General features: G+C 36.9%; 1 protein-coding gene across 1 annotated transcript in view; it reads right to left on the minus strand.

Moving 5' to 3' along the window:
* Positions 1–24,105, minus strand: part of NSUN3 (NOP2/Sun RNA methyltransferase 3) — a 60,845-nt gene that overhangs the window by 16,189 nt on the left and 20,551 nt on the right. The window contains exons 4-5 of the mRNA XM_025914025.2: positions 16,666–16,820; positions 15,828–15,949 (exon numbers count right to left, since the gene is read on the minus strand). Coding sequence (XP_025769810.1) covers positions 15,828–15,949; positions 16,666–16,820 — 277 coding nt within the window. The remainder of the gene's footprint in view (positions 1–15,827; positions 15,950–16,665; positions 16,821–24,105) is intronic.

Below are 24,105 nucleotides of genomic sequence, written 5' to 3' on the forward strand. Positions count from 1 at the left end.
TCCTTGGTTTATTTTTTTTTAATTTAATTTAATTTAATTTAATTTAATTTAATTTAATTTAATGTTTATTTATTTATTTAAAGAGAGAGAAAGCAGGGGAGGGGCAGAGAGAGAGGGAAAATGAGAATCCCAAGCAGGCTCCAGGCTGTCAGTGCAGAGCTCGACGACATGGGGCTGGATCCATGTGAAATCATAATCTGAGCTGAAATCAAAAGCTGGATGCTTCACCGACTGAGCCACTCAGGTGTCCCTAAAGATTTTAAAGTAATCTCTCCACCCAACATGGAGCTTGAACCTACAATCCTCAGATCAAGAGTCACATGCTCTACCGACTGGGCCAGCCAGGCTCCCTTCTTCCTAAAGTTGGATGTGTTACATGTTATCTCATTCAATCTTTCAATTAAGTTTTGAGACATGAATTCTTATTCTCACTTTGCAGATGAGAAGACCAAGGCAAGATAGCTAAGCAACTTGTACAAGGCCACTCAGTAAATACACAAACCAAGATTCAAATCCAGGCAATAGAGCTCTACAGTTCATGCTGTTAACCGAGGTGTTACCCTTGACACCTTCTTTTCTTTCCCACTCCAGAGCCAATCAATCACCAAGTTCTACTAATTTTCCATTGAAATTATCTTGCAAATATAACCACACATCTCCCTACTATTCAGTTAGTTAAGGCCTTTGTCATCTAATTCTTGACTACTGTAAAATTCTTTCAAATTGGTTTTCTTGTTAAAGGGTATTCTTGTAAATCTTTGTAGCCTCCCAATGTTATTGTTATCTGATCAAGGGATTTCCAACTTGTGACAAACACTTTTAACTGTTCCCTAATACCAGTTCTCACTTTCTTCTGTAGTAATGCAATTTTTAATTAGGTACAGTTAAGGCTAGTTTCCTAAATTGCCTTTCACTAAAGGTAGGCATAGGACTAAGTATGACCCAGGAGATGTGAGTAGAAGTAATGTGAAGTATGTTCTTTTGTTCCTTCCTACTAGTTGCAATGCAGATTAAACAGCAAGAGCTGGAATAGCCACCTTGGAGCATGAGACAGAAGAAAGATGAGGCCTGGATCTCTGATGATTATGGACTCTGGCAATCAACTGATTGCTGGAACAACCCTGAGAAGCCTACTCAGGCTTTTACTCACTTAAGTCACTATTATTTTGAGTCTTTCCCTTTGTCTATTTCTTTCTCAATCGGTTAGATTACAAGAAAAAATGATCTTATACCGAATTTGGCACCAAACGTGGACTTGCTTTAGCAGAATCTAAAATGTAGAACTGGCTTAGTAAGAAGGCAATAGGGGGCATGTTCAAACAATACTACCGGCTGGAAAGCCAGTGACTATTAATTTTATATGTGAATTTGACTACACCATTGTGCCTAGGTATCTGGTTAAACATTATTCTGGGTATTTGGGGGTAAAATCAACATTAAATTGGTGGTCTTTGAGTAAAGCAGAATGCACTCCATAATGAGGTCAGACCTCAACCAGTCACAGAAGGCCTGAACAGAAGACTGACACCTCTCTTGAGCAGGAAGGAATTCTACCAGGTGGTAGCATTCAAACTTGAACCACAACATCAACTTTTCTTTAGATCTCCAGTCTGCTGACTCATCCTGCAGAGTTTGAACTTGCCAGCCTCCATAATCATGTGAGCCAATTCCTTAAAAAAAACTCCTTCTCTCTGTATATATACACACATCCTATGTTTCTCTGGAGAACCCAGAATAATACAGCCAGTAACCCTTATTATGCCATAGAAAAACATTTAATAAAATCATTGTTTATCATATCTTGGAAGATAGACCATATGCTAAACAAAGCTTATAGAACTCTAGGGTGACTAGAACAAAATCTCAAAATGTTACTCTAGGTTAATGAAAGAAAGCTCTGAAAAGATCGCAGTAATTTGGAAGGAGCGCTGGAAGGAATACAGCTCTCCTAAGGAAGGCTCTCTGCCCATGGGTTATAATCTAAATCAACAAAGAAATTCGATAATTTGGGCCTTGCTAGGGTTGAAAGAGTCGACAGATTCCATGCCCCAAAGTAAAGCAGTGATCAAAAGGTATTCCTGAAGAGGCAGCTCTTGCAGAGATAAGACAGTGGCCCCAAGCCTCGCTCTAGCACTTCTGAGCAAATGTTCTTATTTGGACAGTGGGATTTAGTCCAAAAACAAAGATGTTTGTTTCACACCTCATCCAATAAAATGGAACATACTCTGATATACACAACATGAATAAATATCAAAAACATGCTGAGAGAAAAATTCCAGATAATAAAGAATACATACTGTTTGATTACATTTTATATAGTTTGAGAACAGGCAAAGCTAATCTACAGTAAGAGATGTCAGAACAACGTTTGCCTTTGGTGAGTGGAGCAAATGGATTCTGAAGAAGCACCAGGGATCTTTCTGGGCGATGGAAATATTCTATATCTTGATAAGGTTGCGGGTTACACATGCCTATGTAACTGTCAAAATTCCTTGAACGCACATACAGCCTCGTGTATGCACACGTTACAGATCCACTGGCTCAACTTGTAGGTGGGGTAGGGGGTAGCTCCTCCAGCAATTATGGGTTCTTCCTTCAGCTTCCCTGAATTCTAGACCATGTTCCTGTGCAGTTCCATAATGAAATGCATGTGCTAGTCTGCAGATCACCCATATCATTATAAGCAGATGCTTAGAGGTGATAAGAGACCTATGAAGGTTCTGGTGCTAGAAAAACGTGGCTACTCTGTCCTTCTGGGTTCTAGTGTGTCTTTGTACTCCCCCCCCCCCCCCCCCACTTTGTGTGCTGGTTACTAGCCCTGGTTAACTTCAGGTTCCACACCAGAAGTAGAGGCACAATTATACACAACTTCTACAGACTGTTTAACCAGCTTCTATGGATTCAGTAAGATCTAATTCCTAGAAGATCCCTTACTTCACTTACAGAGATTCTTCTCTGGCCAAACCCTAACTAACAGTCAGTCAGGAATACCTTGTTCCCTGTAGAATGAGACAATATTGTGTAAGTAACTATCAAGTCAGTAAAGGAGTTAAAATTCATTCTTTGCCTCATCTTTCTAGGTGTTTAGTAAATTCTAATGCTTACATAATTATTTTCCAGTTTCCTTTCGATCAAACTTTTATTCATCCTTCTAGACCTATTTCAAAGTTCACATAATCTCCGAAACTTCCACTGACTTCCATGAAATTCCTTCCTCTTCTATTTTTCCCAAGCAAGAAGTTTTCAGCTCCTTGAAAACAGGGTTTATATGATATGCATTGTTGCCTTTTTCATGTATAGCACAACTGGAAAGTATGTCCTCAAAATATATTCATTAAATAAATGAATGAATGAATGAATGAATGCCACCTCAATTAAGAGGTAGGTCAGGCAGAGAACTTTTCAGTGTAAAACAAAAGAAATACGCTTCATTGCAACTAACACTCAAAAATTCTGAATAGGGAACAAACAGCTCAAGCAAACTACAACTCTCATGTTGTAGAACAGATGGAAATGTTAGAGGCCAGAGGCTTTATTTGGAAAAAAAATAATAAAGCTTTTGCCAAAAAGTAATTTATAAAAATGAGATATTTATAAAAATGGAAGGTTTTTTCCCTTGCTAACAGGGGTAGATAAACTCCTAAAAAAAGTAAAAAAATCTATTAAGGAAGGTTACTACATAACAATTGTGGTCTCAATTCTGATTGAATGGAATAGTTTGGTAAATTTTAGTAAATGAACTTGACTTTCCATAGGGAAAACCATGGCCACTACTTTATTTTATTTTATTTTTTTTTCCCATGGCCACTACTTTAAAACTGAGATATGTGGTATTGTGATCTTGTGATATATAATATATAATAAGATCTTGTGATCTTGGTCTTCATTCCTTTTTCTGACACAGAGCTCCTAAAACCTTGAAATTTCCTAAGAGTGATTGTAACAAAGGTTTCTTTTGTTACACTAATGAGATGACTTTGGACCTCAGCTAAAGAAGGCTACTGGTTTCCAGGGAAACCAGTCATATGACCAGGGGATTGGAACTTTCAGCCTCACCCTCGAATCCCTAGGGAAGGATGATGAGCTAAAGATTTAACAACTGCCAATGGCCAACAATTTAATCAACAACCATGCCTACATAATAAAGGCTCCATAAAAACCCAGCAGTTTAGGTCAGAGAGCTTCTGGGTTGGTGAACATGTAGAGAAGCTGGGAGAGAACGACATGCGCAGAGAGTGCATGGAAGCTCTTGCTCTTTCCCATATACCTTACATTCTGCATCTCTTCCATCTGGATGTCCATCTGTATCCTTTATCATTTTCTTTAATAGAATTGGTAATAAAATATTACCAATATCTATCTTCTCTCGTTAGAAGATATCTCTAATATTACCAGTATCTACTAATTCTGTCTTCTTTAATAGAATTGGTATTCTCTGAGTTCCATGAGCTGCTCTAGCAAACGGAACCAACAAGGGGGTCATGGGAACCTGTGATTTATAGCCCATTGTTTAAAAGCAGGGTGACAAACCTGGACCTGTAAGTGGCATCTGAAATGTGGGTGGGGGCAGCCTTGTGGGACTGAACCTGTGGGATGTGACACCGCAGGTAGACAGTGTCAGACGAGTTAAACTGTAGGACACCTAGCTGATATCACAGAGAATTCCTTAGTGGTGTGGATAAGAACTTCCCCCCGCAACCACCACATTGGAATTAATACCAGAACCCTTTTAGACACCAAAAATACCATTAACCTTCATACTTAAAAATGAAGGTTATCCCTGACGCTGTCTTTCTGGACACATAAGGGAAATTTAACAGAGAAAGTTAGTGTGGGGGGCAGACAATTGGATTTAAAAGGAAGAAAATAAATCTAGTCTTAAAAAAAATTATTAGCCTAATTTGATATACTAAATATTTTAATTACTACAAGGTAATTTAACAAATAATAAAACCACAACTTTAGCCAACTGTTAGGAGCTCACAAAGCTTTTATGTTTAAGTTGTTCCTTTTCTGTCCCCCCCACAATCCTAAAAGTTTAATTCCTCTATTTTTTGTATCATTTTTTCCTCCGAGTATTTCAGGATATTTCCATTTCATTTATTTTTCCTTATCATCCCATATTTTTTTCCCATGTTACATTGTTGGCTTCTAGTATTCCTTTAGAATTTTTCTATTTTTGTTCCTTATTTCTTTCATTTTTCCATGGCCTGTTTCTCATCATTTCCACTCTGTTTGTATCAGTTTACTATTTCTGCTGGCAAATAGCAGTCTAAGAAAGCAAATACCACTATTATGTACTATGACCAAAGAAAACATTAAGGTGAAAAGTTGAAGCTCGTGTACAATCTATCAAATAAATGCAGATTCAAAATTAAGTTTCAGGTACTTTAAGCATCTAAAACACAGATATTTCTGGGTTGATAGTTACCTAGTGCTATCATCAGTTTTAAAAGTATTATTTTACAAGCCTTGAGGGTACCCTTCACTATGCTCACAGTAAGTAATCAAATTTCTAGATATCAAACTGTTTATTATCAAAGAAGTTCTGCAAATTCAAGATAGAGAAACATGACCAAGCTTGCTATTTTCAGAGATGCCATACCCAGCAGCTATTCCTTTATCAACCTAAGAAACAAAAATAATGCTGATAATTATCTCCTCTCCACTGGCAGAACTTTTTACCTTGAAGAAGGAATATTTTTTATATAGTATTTTTATATGTGGTAGAGTGGTGTGATAAAAGATGCTAGATACTCCTGAAATAAATTATAAACAAGTTTTAATACAGTTCTTATACATTTCTACTTGGAGATCTTTAGTATATTTTCTCAATTGTTAATTACCTCATTAAGATGAACACAGGAGGGTTGGTTAAGTTTGAAAAGCTCTCTGCTGAGACTGAATATAAAGGAAGCCAGTCTTGTGTTGTTTTAGTTAGGAAGAGTGACAACAGACCACATTAGGTCTGCCTAACTTTTATGTAGGGTCTTTAATCTACTATCAAATATTGTCTCTTCACTCATACAAAAAAAAGAACTAATGAAAAGCTTTCAAGAAAACCACCAGAACTGACTAAATTTTGGCCCATGGCAAACATGCTTATAAATGAAGACAGATTGCTTCTTACAGATTTAAGTGGTCTTTTAAAGTTTTTTCAAACTTTTTTTTTCTTTAGTGAAAAGAAACTTTCTTCAAATGACAACCTAAAAGTTTAACCAGATGAAGATATGCCTCTAGTTGGATCTAGCGTAGTATAAGTCATCCCTCTCCCTCCCCTCAAGATGGCTCCTACAACAGTGCTACAGAATCCCTATGTCTTTATAGAGCAAAGCTTAAAAGCCACTATTGTAAATAATTGTTTAGAGGAAAACAACAGGCTGATATAGCGTATGTTCTCTGATCACAATAAAAATTAAAAAATAATAAGATAACCAAAAAATACCCATATGTTTGGAAACTGGAAACAAACTCACAGTAAAAAAAGATCAACAGGGGTACCTGGGTGGTTCAGTTGGTTGAGCGTCTGCCTTTGGCTCAGGTCATAATTTCACAGGTTCATGGGTTGAAGCCCCATGTCAGGTAGTCAGGCTGTGCACTGACAGCACAGAGCCTGCTTCAGATTCTCTGTCTCCCTCTCTCTGTGTCCCTCCCCACTCACCTGTGTGCTCTCTCTCTCACAAATATTAAAAAAAAAAAAAAAAAAAAAGATGAACAAATTTAAATACTAGATCCTGAAAAGACATAAAACTTGACAAACCTCAGGCAAGACTGATTAACAAAAATAAAAGAGAACATCATTTTAAATCCTGAAGACACTAAGAAGATAATAAGGAGATACTGTATACAATTTTATGTCAATAAGTTTGTTGACTTGGATAAAATGGAAAATTACTAACAACAAACTCTCATAAAACTGATTAAAAAAGAGAGAGAGAAAACTTAAGAGTCCTGTAACCTTTAAAGAAACTAAATCAATGGTCAAAAATTTTCCCACAGAACTCCAGGCCCATCATGGCTTCCACGGCAATTTCTATCAAATATTCAGGGGAAAAAAATACTTGCAACTTGCCATAAACTGTTCCAGAGAATATAAATGAGAACCTACTCTTCAATTCATTTTATGAAGCTACTATAACCTTAATTCTAAACTCTAAGAATGTTTCAAAAATGAAAACTTACAGTCCAGTTTCACTTATGAACACACATGCAAAAAATCCTAAGCAAAATATCACACAGAATCCAGAAAAAAAAATCACCTATATATATTTCTACATATTACAGAATCATGAGGGTTTTTGTTGAAAATCCAAAAGAATCTATAAATTTTTAGACTTAATAAATTTCTCAATATCGTGAAATAGCAGGAAAATGTCAAAACTGTCTGAATTGGTAGACTTAATGTAATTCCAATCAAAATCCCTACAAGTTTTTCATGAAACTTGAAAAGCTGATTCTAAAATGTATATAAAGATGCAAAGAACTGAAAATGGTCAGGATACTCTTAACAAAACAGAATGAAATAAACAACAAGGGAATATCTGTGCCTACATATTATGATATTAATGCCATGGTAATTAAGTCAGTGTAGCATTAGCTGTTGGGTCTATAAATAAAGCAATTGAATAGAACAGAAATCAGACTGATGTTAATGTGGACATTTGATTTACAAAAGAAGTAGCACTACAGACTCCTGGCAAATGGACAGACTTTTCAATAAATGCTGTTGGGACAATTAAGTATCCATGCACAAAGTTAAAAAAAATGAAGAATGGAGAAGGAAAAGACGGAAGAAAAGAAAATAAGATTCCTACCTCCCACTACTAAGCAAAAATCAGCTGAGGTGGATTATAGACCTAAGTGTAAAAGTTAAAAAATAAAGCTTCCAGAAAATAACACAGGAAATTATCTGAGGTATGGAAAAGACTTCTTAAAATAGGGCACACAAAAAAGCATTAATCCTAAAAGAAGACATAGATGTAATAAATTATATACAAAAAGCAATAAACTCTTCTTGTAAAACAAAAATAAAAGAACCAAAACACCAAGAAGAGTGAAAGGGTGAGCCGCCATGCCACAATATGGGAGGAGATATTTGTGCCACAAAATTGTGAAGGGACTGATGTTCATCCTTCTTGCAAGTTACACAGGTAGCATGCCAGTTACAGGGATGTAGGTAGAAGACATGAAACTCCTAAATCAGAACTAATGGATGGTTAATTACCTACAAAATAATAGCAGCCAATTCAAATAAAATTTGAATCTGCCCTGTGTTACCACTGGTGCCCAGAACATAAAAGGAACTCAATAAACACTTCTAGAAAGAATATATGGTTAGGGGAGAACTGTCACCATCCTTGCCACATGTTTCTATGAAGAAAGAGGAGATTCTTCCTCCTCCACCTACAAGGCAGGGGTAGGCATTTTGTTGGAGTAAACAATGCAAGACTCTCCACCTACTTACTTGAGCCTCTGCAAACAAGGAGGAGAAGTAGCTAATGTAGTCAATGAATGGTATCCACTGTTATTATTTTTACTAGTGATGGAGCCAAAATGGAAAAATCACTATTCATGGAACATCACAAACTTTCTTGTTCTCTTGGACCTGACTAACCTCTGGCACAAGTCCTACCCTTTCATCTTTTTAATCATGTTTCAATGCACAGGATATAAAGGGGAAGGGGTTTTACTTTTTAAGTGTTTGCTGATTAGTTGAATGAATTCTAAGAGTTAGATGTGGGACTGGAATAAGAGGTTTCATCAGAGGCACCGGGTTGGGGTTTAGGGTGAGCTAATACAAAGGACTGGATTGTCAAATCAGATTCTCATGAACCTACCTACTATCAAGATTTATTAATAATTTCAAGTACACAAGTAATCAAAGTGCACAAAAGAAGCAGGGACATCCAAAGTGGCTACCTCAGTCTTGCTTATAGCTCAGAATAGCTCAAACAGAGCTTCTAGCTCAGAATGTTTTCTAGCTCAGATAAGAGATGAGTTCTCTAAGCAAAGTTCACAGGTAAGTTCACACAATGGGGAGATGTCATATTTCTAATATATCTTAAGGAGTTGAAAAGCTTGTATGACGTTCTCTAGAAAGCTGTGCCTCACAAATCTACAGATTCTAGGCTGTGTTTACCACAATCCTAATCAGGGATATTCTGCTCAAAAAATGACATAAGTAGGAGTTCTCCTGACAGCAAAATTCATTAGTCTATTCACCAAGGAGGTCAGTTATCAACATGTTTAACTGGGTCACCTGCCTTCTTTCTTTCCATGGGAGTGCCTCCATAGAAATCAAGAGAAATGGATCACAGCCCAGCTGCTAACTCCTTTCCCAGAGAGTTAGCAAGCTCTTCCTGGATCACTGAAAAGGCTGATGTTTTAATCTCCACTAGGATTTCTTTTTTAACGTTTCTTTGTTTTTGAGAGACAGAGAGAGAGAGACAGAACTCAAAGTGGGCTGCAGGCTCTATGCTGTCACCACAGAGCCCTACATGGGGCTGAAACCCACGAACCACAGGATCATGACCTGAGCTGGACGCTTTACCAACTGAACCACCCAGGCGCCCCTCCACTAGGATGTTTTGTACCTATACCTATTTCTTGCATTTATGATATCCTATCATAAGAAAGTCTTTGATACTCCTAACTACCTGAATGAATGAATGAATGAATGAATGAGGGATTTAATATGCAGTCATCTCCAAAGTATATTTTCAAAGACTATTTACTAATTAACATGTTCATGGGGCACTTGGGTGGCTCAGTCGGTTGAGCATCTGACTCCTGGTTTTGGCTCAGGTTATGATCGCACAGTTCATGAGATCCAGCCTGGCATCAGGTTCTGTGCTTATGGCATGGAGCCTGCTTGGGATTCTCTCTCTGTCTCTCTCTCTGCCCCTCCTGTGCACACGCACATGCTCACTCTCTCAAATTTTTAAAAATAATAATTAACATGATCATAATAAATTAAATAGACAAAGATACTGAATTCTATTCTGATTTCTATTATAAATACTATATTCAGTCAAAGAAGTTAAGTCGGTGTAAGTTTCAATGGGTGGCTTATTTTCTGCTTTATATTTCTTTGTATATTTCAAATGTTTTATGAGGCTATACTACTTCCATGTTAGGAAAGGTTATCAGAATAAACCTCTTCAGTTTAAATATTTATCTGTTGCTTATTTTGTAAAATTTGCTTTGTTACACCCATACTCCATCCTTAACATGACCAAAGTTGGGTGTCCCTCCTTTTGTTCCCTCTGTACTCTATTCTACTACCACATTCTTGCCGCATTTTAAAACAATTGCCCTGAGGACCTTGAGAACAAGGAGCATTTCATATATATTTTAGTATCTGCAATGCCTAGCAAAGTTCTGATATAAAGTACTTAATAAATGTTGGATAAATTAATAAATGCTGATAAAATCTTATTTTCAAGACTGTATTTCTTTTTTTTTAATATGAAATTTATCATGTTCCATACAACACCAAGTGCTCATCCCAACAGGTGTCCTCCTCAATGCCCATCACCCACTTTCTCCTCCCTCCCACCCCCCCCCCCCATCAACCCTCAGTTCATTCTCAGTTTTTAAGAGTCTCTTATGATTTGGCTCCCTCCCTTTCTAACTTGTTTTTTCCCTTCCCCTCCCCCATGGTCTTCTGTTAAGTTTCTCAGGATCCACATAAGAGTGAAAACATACGGTATCTGTCTTTCTCTGTATGACTTATTTCACTTAGCATAACACTCAAGATTGTATTTCATAATGTCAATCTATACTTGAGACATTTTTAGTGTTGAAAATACAATAGCTACAAACTTTGGATGTCTCTTCAACCTTTTACAATTGTATTTAATGTGGAATATTTTGGTCTGTACAATCTTAATAAAAAGAAGTGTGTACTTTGTGCAAATTACAGATTTAAAAAAATTTTTCTAATGTTTATTATTGAAAAAGGAAGAGACAGAGTGTGAGCAGGGGAGGGGCAGAGAGAGAGAGAGACACAGAATCCAAAGCAGACTCCAGGCTCTGAGCTATCAGCGCAGAGCCAGATGCAGGGCGCTCAAACCCATGAACCGTGAGATCATGACCTGAGCCAAAGTCGGACGTTCAACTGACTGAGCCACCCAGGTGCCTCAAACAAATAACAGATTTTTAATCTGAGAATCTCTGACTCCTGCCATCTAACTTGAGAAAAAGAAGAAAAAGGAGGAGGTAGGGGAGTAAGAGAAGTATTAGCAGTAGCAATAGTAGCCGTAGGGGTATTAAGGGTTTGCTTGTGTTTTCTGTATTCCAAACATACGACTAAGCATATCATGATAGTATGCAAAGCTAACTGAATTAGTTGACCTTTAAAAAGAAAATATATACATAACTGAAACACTGGTGGAAATCTTCCATTCTAATAGACCTGTATGTCCAAAGATTATTTTTCCAACATGAATATATCAACGTTTTAGTCACTGCGTTGATGAATGATGAAGACTCAGGCTTCACAGTCACCAGGTATCCCTTATCTCAGCTCAAGAGCATGACAGAGGAATTGTTGGTGATTTTTATTTTTTTAATGTTCCTTTTAAAACACAATTCTTGCTGTCAGAGTACCACTTTTAAGGATAGTTATCTGGATGATTTATACAAATTTTCAAAATGTTACTGAATAATCTAAGCTTCCTTTTTCAATGAGTTCACAAATTGGATTTTACTTGTCAAGTAGTAAGAAAAGAGAACCAGAAGGGGTCAGTATTTTAAATGTGATTGATTTCCTCTGGGTAAATAGATGACATGATACATTACTGCAATAACATACCAATATTTTTGTTATAAATCATACTCTTCAGTTCGTGCTTTCCCACCTAAAAATCATGTAAACTTCTCTTGCACAAACACCATGGTACTTTCTAGAGACAACATGTATATCATTTTCAGCATATTTTCTCACTCTGTTTATCCTAATACATTTAAATAAAAATGAGGCAAGAGAACCTGATTATGTATGTACATAGTTTGTAACAGAAACGACTGCTCTCAGAAATTGTTTTGAGAAATGATAATAAAGATATACTTTCAAACGGTATTCAATTAATAAAAATGTCTTATGTTCAATTATTCCTTATATCATTGTCCTACATTCTCATCTTCTGAAAATGGTTTGGGGACAGATGTATAAGAGAGTTGTATACAGTTTTATCTTCCTGTATTGTAAATTAAATAGAAGAGTCTAATTTTTCCATTTCTGTATGGATAAATCAAAGGGTCCTCAATAAGTGTACAATGAAGCCATATGCTTTGGTATCTATCTCCTGTCATCATTGTGCCCTCTAATAAGCTTTTCATGCTAAAAAGAAAAATCAGGTTTGATCACTGTTTTCATGATTATATGCATACATTAATCTTTAAAAGAATTTTTTAAAAAAGACTTACATATCTACTAATATTAGTCTTTAAAAAAAGTGTAAATCAAGAAACTTCTATTAAAAAAAGTATCAATTTTAGGGGCACCTGCGTTGCTCAGTCGGTTAAGCATCCGACTCTTGGTTTCAGCTCAGATCATGATCTCGTGGTGGTTCGTTGAGTTCAAGCCCCACTTCCCGCTCCACGCTGACAGTGCAGAGCCGGCTTGGGATCTCTCCCTCTTTCTCTGCCCCTCCCCTGCTCACTCTCTCTGTCTCTTTTGAAATAAATAAATAAACTTTAAAAAAGTACCAATTTTAATTTAGGTATCACATTCATAAAAACATGTAAGATTAATATTCGGCTACAGAGTATTGTGTTTTCAAAAGCTACAACTGTAAACAGTGTGTAGATGGCCTATTTAATATAAATATGAATGATTTCTGATAACGTAAATGAATATACAGCCATAGAGAGCATAAAGTATCTTTGTGTACCATAACCTGTCAGCTGACAAATGCAAATACAAGTCTAGTCTTCAACAAAACAGTACAAAAAGTTTTCCTTATTTGCCTCTCAATTATCCTCTTGTTTTCTCCCTCCTGAGTGCCATCTTCTGTCCACAATATCAGGCCAGGCAATATTTGCTTGCTTGCCTTCTAATTGCTCTTTGCAAATGTAATAAGGATCTACTATCAATCCTTTATACTTTTGATTAAAATTCACACATCAATATATTTACTCTCTTGCATATGTTTGCATTTGAAACCTTTTATTTCTTATTGTGGAATAAAAGGATTACCTTTTGTTAAAGGGAGGTAAGGCAATAATTAGGTGAAAAAGATTTCGAAGAAAGTAGGAAACTTCTTTATATGTGGTATGGTGATAGAGCTATGAGAAAATTACTATATATGTGTGTACACACCCACACACATATTTCATTTTCTGGAGTCAGGGGCAGGTGATACAAGAGAAATTGTGGCTAGAGTTATCATTTTTTCCTTTATCTTTTTAACTCCCAGACTTGTAGATGTCGGGGAACTAGAACTGTTTTCTGTGCCTAGAGCTTGGGTATCCCACGCTTTCCCCGGTATCATCATAATCATACAGCAAAGGGACCCAAAGTTTCAACTAGTCTAAGTGGCTCTGAAAACTCTCACACAGACCAAGCATCAGGGACAGGAAGTGCAGAGTAGCTGGTCAAGGAAAAGAATACGAGACAGCTGGTATAATGGTGCTCCCCATGTGATTACATGAAAATCTACACCTGTAGTGATTGAGAGGTCAGTTTTGCACCTGTTCAATATGCTACTAAAATGATGTAGCACTAAAGCCACTCCTTTTGGAGACTAAGACAATGGGGGAGGGGAGGGGCCACTAAGGAAGAGCCTTCGTTGTTAAGGCATAAGAAGGTGCCTATGTGAGGTTTATATAAATGCAGGACCTTCATGATGATGACTGTAACGCTATATGATGTTATATATAACATAATGAACTCGCATTAGACTGTGCTGACAGCTTGGAGCCTGGAGCCTGCTTCAGATTCTGTGTGTGTCTCTCTCTCTCTGCCCCTCCCCTGCTCACCCTCTGTCTCTCTCTCTCTCTCTCTCTCTCTCACTCTCAAAAATAAACATTTTTAAAAAGTAAAAAGAAAAAAAAAAGGAATAATGTAGACATCCAAAATTAGAAGATTAAATAGCATAGGATAGACTGACGCTATTTAATATTTCACAAGAGTTGAAAAGAACAAAGTAAATCTACAAGGAAAAAAAAAACTAAGAAAAATTAAGTACAAAAAAGCAAGTTTCAGATCAATATATACACAACGATAGCAGTTATTTTTTAATGTATTTCTCTATGAACATGTAATTGTAAAATGAGCTACAGAACAAGTTTGGAAGAGTGGGCCCCAAACTTAAGTCCAACAGTTAACTCAGTGAAGAAAGCTGGTATTTGGCTGGGTCTATGTCCAAGGGGGCTTTTTGCTTTATTTTCATTATCTGAGTTTGTTTACAATGAAAATGTTTGCATTTAGTAGTTGTATAATAAAATATATTTTTTAAATGCTATCAAGAGATCAAGTAAAATTAAAATTGAAAAATATCTATTTATCCATTTAATGGATCTTTAGTATTTTTAACAAGCATAGATTTGGAAGAATAAAGGGAACAGAAAATAGATTACCATGAATTGAGACAAAATGGGAGGAAAAGCAATCGACAGAATATAAAACACAAAAAGCTTAATAATGAACAGGAAGAAAAAGAAGTATAGGGAGGCTTTTTCATGAGAGAAAGAACAATGATATTCTCAGGAAGCCTGGTTGCTTAATCACACCTTAAAAAAAATTAGAGGTCACAATGGTAACAAGCCATCATAACACTTATTGTCTATTACAAGGCATAAATTATAATAATAGCAAGGCCCAGAGTAGCTGGAATAATTAACCAAGAAGCCAGATCAACATGCCAAAGCTAATAACCCAAGAGGTAGAAGGGGAAAAGTGATATAAAATTCTCAAAATATCTTAGGGTTTAGTAGATGAAAGGCTGACACTGGAATCATATGAACAGTTTATATGCCAGATGAGTAACATCTACAAGAACCCTCTAATGGGTACTAACCAGAATAGCCATAATGAGCTGATACTTAATCCGGTACAAGAACAAGACTACATATTAGTTGACTGTAATACTTAGATAATGGCATGTATTCATTGTTGTGTATCAATCAGAAGTTGGAAGCAAACCACATTGTCAGCAGTGCATAAAATGTTAATCAGTCTTATTCCACATGTAAGAGATAATAGGTGATAATGCATCATTTAACCATATTTTAAATATTTCAGAGAATTTTTGTTCAGCATTAAACAACAGGAATTGCTTGAGAGTGGAGTATAAGTAGAAATCTCTTTTAAAACCAGCACAGTATGTCCCATAGTGTCTCTTTTTAGAGGAAAGCCAAGTATCTCTTGGTGGTCACATGCTTCTAGAAAACTCTTAAAGGGTAGATAAGTGCTAACAATAAACTACAACTTCCTAGGAGGCTGACTCATCCAGAACAATGTGTCCATTACCAACAAAATACAACCTGGTCCAAAGCTACTATTATGGGGGTGCTTTTCAGGTCCTGAAGAAAGAATAGGGTGCCGAACCCTAGATCTGAGACAGTCCAGATATGCAAACAATTTTAAATGACAATACACAGCAATACCAAATTTCATTGAGTGGATAGGAGTAGTGAGTCCTTAGAGCAGGAGAGCTGAAAGGAAAAAGGTTAAGCATTTTCTGGATACAGCCTTTGGAGGAATAATTACCAACACCTACACAGGAAACCCTCCATTTGGGGACTTCTCTGTGTCATGATTTGTCATGCCTATTTAAATTACATTAGAAGCCGGAATAAACTTTTGTATTAATAGCCCTCACCTCAAGAGTTCTATCTGCAGAACAGGCAAATTGCTCCTTTGGCTTATCCTCCAGGCTGCCTTCTGAGAATCAGAAGAGAACAACCAATTTCGATCATTTGAACACGGAGCATCAACTAACACCTAGAGAAAAAAAGGATATATGATGCAAATACGTAGTACATGGAGAAGCTATGTAAAATGTGACAAAAAAAATAGCTAATAAATAAAGTCATTTCTTTTAAAGCCAAAAATATATCATGCTAAATTCTTCATGACCTTTCTTCAGTAATACTTTACACTTCCAGTGTTTGTTTTTCTGGGGGGGGGGGGGGAGGTAACAGGAGAACTAAAAGTCTACTAACGTATAATCACATTTCATACTCTTGACAACTACAGCAAAAATTTTTACAGAAGTTACTCATTTTAAACAGACATAACTATATTTCTGAATTCTCAGCATTTACTCTTAAGAACTAATATTTCAATTTTGGTTCACTGAAATGTTCTCTTTTTCTTCAACTGTCATACGCTGATATGAAATATTACCAAATTAAAGCAATACAGTGCACATGTTTGTACACTGACCCAAATAACATCTGATATTTTCCTGAGTATCTCTGAGGCACTTGGAAATGAAAAACATTCAATAATCCCCAATCCCAATGTTACCGCTTCCTTTGAACCATGCTGGCCATCAAATAAAAACTGCTTCCTTGTTCACTTTATCAAAATTTCCCAGAGTACTGAGAAACTGTATCAGGCTATGTCTGGAAGCAGATGGAAAACAACAACAACAAAGCAGCATAACAGCGGTATCATTGGGAGTCCATCAGTTTGTCACAATGTAATAACAGTACCTTGTCAAACATTTCAGGCTGGGCATCTCCCATTTCTCTGCCATCCAATTCAGACACTTTAATTACATTTACCAAAGGCTGCGGGATGAATGATTCTAACGTCTGTCTCAGCCACCTCAATCTCAGACTATCATGTTCATTACAGTGAAGATAACCTAAATATAAAGGATTAAAAAGTTTTAAACTGAATGCAATGGAACTGTTAAATTTCCACTTTTGACCAAATAAATTTCAGAAAGAAATTCATCATAATCATGCAGAAATAGGGCGCAGAGATAAATATTATGATTATGTTTAAAAAATAGCAATACACACACACAAATTTATAATAGTCATGCCTTACACAGCCCATCAGCTCTGACCACACACTCATTCAAATTTAATTATGGATTCCTAAAGATATGCTATGCAACCAATACCTCAAACACAGTTCTCCCCTAAAGCTCTAAAGAGCAAATGATATATTTGGTGTATGATCTTTCTTTTCCTTTTTTTTTTTTTTTTGTTTACTTTTGAGAGAGAGACAGACAGACAGAGGAGTGAGTGGGGGAGGAGCAGAGAGAGGGAGACACAGAATCTGAAGCAGGTTCCAGGCTCCGAGCCATCAGCACCAAGCCCAAGATGGGGCTCGAATCCATCAACCCTGAGATGATGACCTGAGCCAGAGTTGGACGCTTAACCAACCGAGCCACCCAGGCACCCCAGTTTTCCTTTCTTTTCCTTCCTTCCTTCTCCCCTTTCCTTTCCTTCTTTTCCTTTCCTCCTTCTCTTCCCTTTCCACCTCTCCTCCCCTCCTGTCCCTTCCCCTTTTCTTTCTTCTTTCTCCTTCCAGGAAAGAACATATTAAGTAAAAGAAAGTATATGGTATATGGGAAAAGACACATAAAGTGCTGTTGGCTCTATGGGAAACCATGGGCTCAAGTTATGAGCTATAAGACTCTGGGGAAGTTTCTTAGCTTTCTTTAAGAGTCTCAGTTTCCTTTTGTGTCAAATGGATATTATACTTAGTGAAGGGATTCAGAACATGCATCTCTAAAACATGCCACTTTGCCCTGTTGATTATTTTGAGTTAAAGGAACCTGAATAACAGCAGATGCACAAAGGGCATTTCTGCCTTCCTTTTTCTTCCTGAAAGCCGGAGATCAACTCTCACATGACAGACACTCTCCCTATACCAGAAGGAAAGAAATATTCTGATCATCAAGAGATGAGGAGTCAGGGCCCAGAGAAATCTGCACAAATAGATCTTGTTAAAAATTCTTCCTGTCTTCTCCCCCACATAGGTTACTTTTCCACAACTGGCACTTTATGTTCAACCTAGTAATATAAGCACTTAGACTTGGCCACTTTTTTGGATCTTTGTTTTCTTGTGGCAACTCCCATATACATGTAAAATTCTATTAAACAAAATTTATATGCTTTACTTCTACTAACCTGTTTTATGTCAGTCTCAGCAAAATTTTATCTCCTCTACACTGGCTGCCTTAAAAACCTGTTCAGTTTAAAACGTGATACTTTAGTAATATTTCTAGCATTGGACTGCAAAAGTAGTAGTAACAAATGTTTATGATTATTAACAATTCTTGAGTCCTTATCAAGCGCTAGGCCTTGCTCTAAAAACTTTACATGTCAGGGGGTGGGCCTGGGTGTCTCAGTTAGTCAAGCATCCAACTCTTGATTACAACTCAGGTCATCTCAAGGTTTGTGGGATCAAACCCCACATCTGGCTTCACACTGACAGCATGGAGCCTGCTTGGGATTTTCTCTCTCTCTCTCTCTCTCTCTCTGCTCCGCCCCGGCTCACATGCTCTTTCCCCCTAAATAAATAAACATTAAAAAAAAAAATCAAAAACAAAAACTTCACATGTAGGGTCACATTTAATCCTCACAAACCTGAGGTAGGTACTTTTTTTAAAACTAAAAAAAAATTTTTATTTTATTTTTGAGGAGAGAGAGAGAGAGAAAGAAAGCATGAGCAGGGGAGGGACAGAGATAGAGACACAGAATCCGAAGCAGGCTCCAGGCTCTAAGCTGTCAGCACAAAGCCTGACATGGGACTTGAACTCATGAACCATGAGATCATGACCTGGGCCAAAGTCTGATGCCCAAGGACTGAGCCATCCAGGCTCCTCCTGGTACTTTTATTGTTATTTATATTTTACTAATGAGGAAACTTAGACCATGAGAGGTTAAGTAATATGCCTAAGTTCAGAACCAGAAATCCAGACAGTTCCAGAGCCCTACCTATCGTTAAGCACCTCTTAAGCATCATGCTATATACTGTTTCTCACTATAGAAGGCACCTATAAATGGTTTATTCCCTAGTGAAATTGTGATTTGTCTTTCCTTTATTTAAATATATATGTACATATCTTTTTAATGTTTATTTATTTTTGAGAGAGAGAGCACATGCACACAAGTGGGGCAGAGGCAGGCAGAGAGAGAGGCACAGAGAGAGAGAGAGAGAGAGAGAGAGAGAGAGAGAGAGCCACACAGAACCTGAAGGCCTCAGACTCTGAGCTGTCAGCACAGAGTCCAACATGGGGCTCGAATTCATGAACCATGAAACCATGACCTAAGCTAAGTTGGAGGCTTAACCAACTGAGCACCCACAGGCACCCCTAAGTACACATTTTCTTAAAATTAATTTAATCATTTAAACATTTTATTTATTTAAATTCAAGTTAGTTAACATAGAGTGTAGTATTAGTTTCAGGAGCATTATTTTCTTCTGCTGTGTCTGTTAAGTTCCCCATGAGCGAAATCATACATTTGTCTTTCTCTGACTTATTTCGCTTAGCATAACACACTCTAGTTCCACGCATGTTATTGAAAATGGTAGTATCTCATTTTTTTCAATCACTGAGTACTATTCCATTGTGTATATATACATCTTCTTTATCCATTTATCAGTCGATGGGACACTTGGGCTCTTTCTGTAATTTGGCTATTGTTGATAGCACTGCTATAAACATTGGGGTGCATGTGGACCTTCAAATCAGCACTCCTGTATCCTCTGGATAAATACCAAGTAGTGCAATTGCTGGGTCGTAGGGTAGTTCTATTTTTAATTTTTTGAGAAACCTCCATGCTGTTTTCGAGTGGCTGTACCAGTTTGAATTCCCATCAACAGTACAAAAGGTTTCCCCTTTCTCCACATCTTCACCAACAGCTATTTTACATGTTTGTATATATTTATATATATCATAGAAGTTATATGATATATATAAATATATAATCTATAAATACAAGCATATGTTTTAAAGTTTATTTATTTATTTACAACGAGGGAGAGAATGTGTAAGTGCAGGGGAGGGGCAGAGACAGAGGGGAAGAATCCTAAGCAGGCTCCAGACCATCAGCACAGAGCCTGATGTGGGGCTCAAACTCATGAACAAAACCATGAGATCATGACCTGAGCTGAAATCAAGAGTCAGAGGCTAAACTGACTGAGCCACTTAGGCACCCCTACAGGCATATTTTTAAATGCACAAAAGTACAAAAAACATCAAAAATTACCTCAAACCAATTGTCTTCAGGTAACCATTTAACATTTTGATAATCACACCACATTGCTTTATGTGTATACTCATATAAAACTTACATAAGTGGAATTATATATTATCCTCGAGTTGTTGCATCTCATTTTTCATCTACCCTCTCCACCAGCTGCCCATCAAAAGGAACTTAAATTATCAACCCAATATAAGCCTCGTTTTCCACATATACTATGCCAACACTTTAAAAGAAACACTACCAAGTCAACAGGTAGAAATATAAGTAATTGTTAAAGGCTGCTAAATAGTACATGAGATGGAGACGCCATCCTTTATTCATCCATTACCAACCATTGGGCATTCACATCGCTGTCACTAATAAAGCACAGTAAACATCTTTATACAGTTATCCTATTATAATATGATTTTATTATTATGACACAGTTTCAGAGAAATGGATAGGTTAAGGCAGGGGAATTTTTTAGTTTTAGTAAATATTACCCGGTCCTTCCAGCAAACTCCCACAAGAAGTGTTATTATCAAAGTGGTGTTGTAGTATAACACGAGATGGGATGTTGTAGTATAATCCTTGATCTATAACACAATTATCTTTTCATTTTCCATTTGCCATTTGGTTTTGCTTTTCTGTCAATGATTATTCTTATTCTTTGTCCTTTTTTTTTTTTTTCCTGTTCCACTATTTGAATTTTTTTCTACTAGGTAAGAGATATTTTCATAGTATAGATACTAACTCTCTATCTGCCATGTGATCTGCAAATCTTTCCTAAATTGCATTCTGAATTTATTTGTAGTATCTTAATTCTAAAATAAGTTTCACAATTTTTTAATAGTCAATCATACCACTTTTATAATTTCTAGGTTTTTTGGTCTTATTCAAGGCAGTCTATTCAGACTAGATTTTCAGGTCTGACTCAGCTCAACATTCATGCAGGCCATGTCTGGCCTCATCCCACAGGAATCACAGCTTGCCAAGAGGGGAGGGTGAGACACTTCTCTTTCATGGAAGACCTTGGGCAATCCTCACAGTTGGTAATTTAGGTGCAAGATGATAAGAATCACACTGGGCAGGTGTAGGAGCTGTCCTGGCTTAAAAGCTTCATATCCCATAGGAGACAAGATCTCCTCTAACAACTCTATAGGCACAGCTTCCAGGATCCCCATGAGGGACATGCCAAGTTACAAGAATCAGTGTACTCAGGAAGGCCCAGTCAGGGCATCCCCATGAGATCTCTGGGGCTTATTTATTCTTTCTCCAAGTGCACATGGATTTTACCCTTCAGGGTCTTTTTTATCATGAGCAATGTTGCCTGGAAACATAGTGACAATATGTCCGGTTACCAGGGAAACAAAGCTGGAGTACTAAATGAAGGTGAAATTCTAATGTAGAGGGGAAATATTTTTGTAAACCCTTTGCTCAAATATATTATCTGTATAAATATATATGCATTTACAAATCTATATATATCTACACATGTTGTTGTTTTTTGATTGCCACTCCAGGATTAAAAACTTTTAATGATTTCCCATCATCCATTAAAGTTCAAACTAGTGATTTATTTCAAGGTCTGTGATAATAAGCTCTCATGACAACCTTTCAATTTTGCAACCTCCTGCTATTTTATCAACATACTCTGTGCTCCACCAAATTTGACTGACTTGTCCACTTCTCAAGCATACTTCAAACCTCTCTTACAGTACTTACCATAATTTGTCTTAGGATAGAGGTTTGTGTGTGTTTTGCTTACCTTTCCTACTACCAGTGTGCCGTGACTTCTATACGGAAAGTGCTCAGGAGATGGCATCAATTTTGTCAGGAGCAGAAAAGAGTAGAAAATTACCTTAAAGGGGTGCCTGGGTGGCTCGGTCAGTTAGGCATCTGACTTTGGCTCAGGTCATGATCTCACGATTTGTGAGTTCGAGACCCGCGTCAGGCTATGTGCTGACAGCTCAGAGCCTGGAGCCTGCTTTGGATTCTGTGTCTCCCTCTCTCTCTGCCCTTCCCCCTCTCACTGCTCTCTCTTCCTGTCTTAAAAAAAAAATAAACATTAAAAAAAATTTTTTTGAAAAGAAAGTCACCTTATTTGCATTTGCATGGGTAGTATACTCTTTTTTAATTTAGTTTATGTGTTTCAAATGAAAGAAGAGAGATCACAACCAACACAACAGAAATACCAACAATGATAAGAGAATATTATGAGCAATTATATGCCAACAAATTGGGCAATCTGGAAAAAATAGACAAATTCCTAGAAATATATAAACTACCAAAACTGAAACAGGAATAGAAAATTTGAACAGACCCATAACCAGTAAAGAAATTGAATCAGTAATCAAAAATCTCCCAACAAACAAGAGTCCAGGGCCAGGTGGCTTCCCATGGGAATTCTACCACTCATTTAATAGGTATTAAAGTTAATACCTATTCTTTTGAAGTTGTTCTCAAAAATAGAAATGGAAGGAAAACTTCCAAACTCATTCTATGAAGCCAGCATTACCTTGATTCCAAAACCAGACAGAGATCCCACTAAAAAGGAGAATTACAGGACAATTTCCCTGAAAAACATGGATGCAAAAATTCTCAACAAGATACTAGCAAACTGGATCCAACAATCCGTTAAAAGAATTATTCACTATGGTCAGTAGGATTTATTCCTGGGATTCAGGACTGGTTCAATATCTGTAAATCAATCAATGTGATACATCACATTAATAAAAGAAAGGATAAGAACCACATAATACTCTCAATAGATTCTGAAAAAGCATCTGACAAAATACAGCATACTTTCTTGATAAAAACCCTCAAAGTAGGGATAGAGGGATCATACCTCAAGATCATAAAGGCCATATATGAAAGACCCACCACTAATATCCTCAATGAGAAAAAACTGAGAGCTTTCCTCCCAACATGACAAGGATGTCCACTCTCACCACTGTTATTCAACACAGCTTGGCAATCAGTCAACAGAAAGAAATAAAAGGCATCCAAATCACAAGGAGGAAGTCAAACTTTCACTCTTTGCAGATGACATGATACTTTGTGTGGAAAAGCCGAAAGACTCCACCAAAAATGCTAGAACTGATACATGAACAAAGTTGCAGGATATAAAATCAATGTACAGAAATTGATTTTATTTCTATACACCAATAATGAAGCAGCAGAAAGAGAAATTAAGGAATCAATCCCATTTACAATTGCACCAAAAAACATAAAATACCTAGGAATAAACCTAACGAAAGAGGTGAAAAATCTATACACTGAAAACTATAGAGAATTTATGAAAGAAACTGAAGACACAAAGAAGTGAAAAAAACATTCCATGCTCATGGATTGGAAGAACAGATATTGTTAAAATGTCAATTTTACCCAAAACAATCTACACATTCAATGCAATCCCTATCAAAATAATACCAGCATTTTTCACAGAGCTAGAACAAACAATCCTAAAATTTGTATGGAATCAGAAAAGACCCCGAATAGCCAAAGCAATCCTGAAAAAGAAAACCAAAGCTGGAACATCACAATCCCGGACTTCAAGCTGTATTACAAAGCTGTAATCAAGACAGTATGGTACTGGCATAAGAACAGACACATAGATCAATGGAACAGAACAGAGAACCCAGAAATGGATCCACAAATGTATGGCCAACTAATCTTTGACAAAGAAGTAAAGAATATTGAATGGAAAAACACAATCTCTTCAGCAAGTGGTGCTGGGAAAAATGGACAGCAACATGCAGAGGAATGAACCTGAACCACGTTCTTACATCATACACAAAAATAAACTCAAAACAGATGAAAGACCTAAACATATGACAGGAAGCCATCAAAATCCTAGAGGAGAAAACAGGCAACAACCTCTTTGACCTCAGCCACAGCAACTTCTTAGTAGACAAGTCTCCAGAGGCAAGGGAAACAAAAGCA

Source organism: Puma concolor, chromosome C2, assembly GCF_028749965.1.
Source record: "Puma concolor isolate L17-30 chromosome C2, mPumCon1.1.hap2, whole genome shotgun sequence".
Classification (NCBI taxonomy): Eukaryota; Metazoa; Chordata; class Mammalia; order Carnivora; family Felidae; genus Puma; species Puma concolor.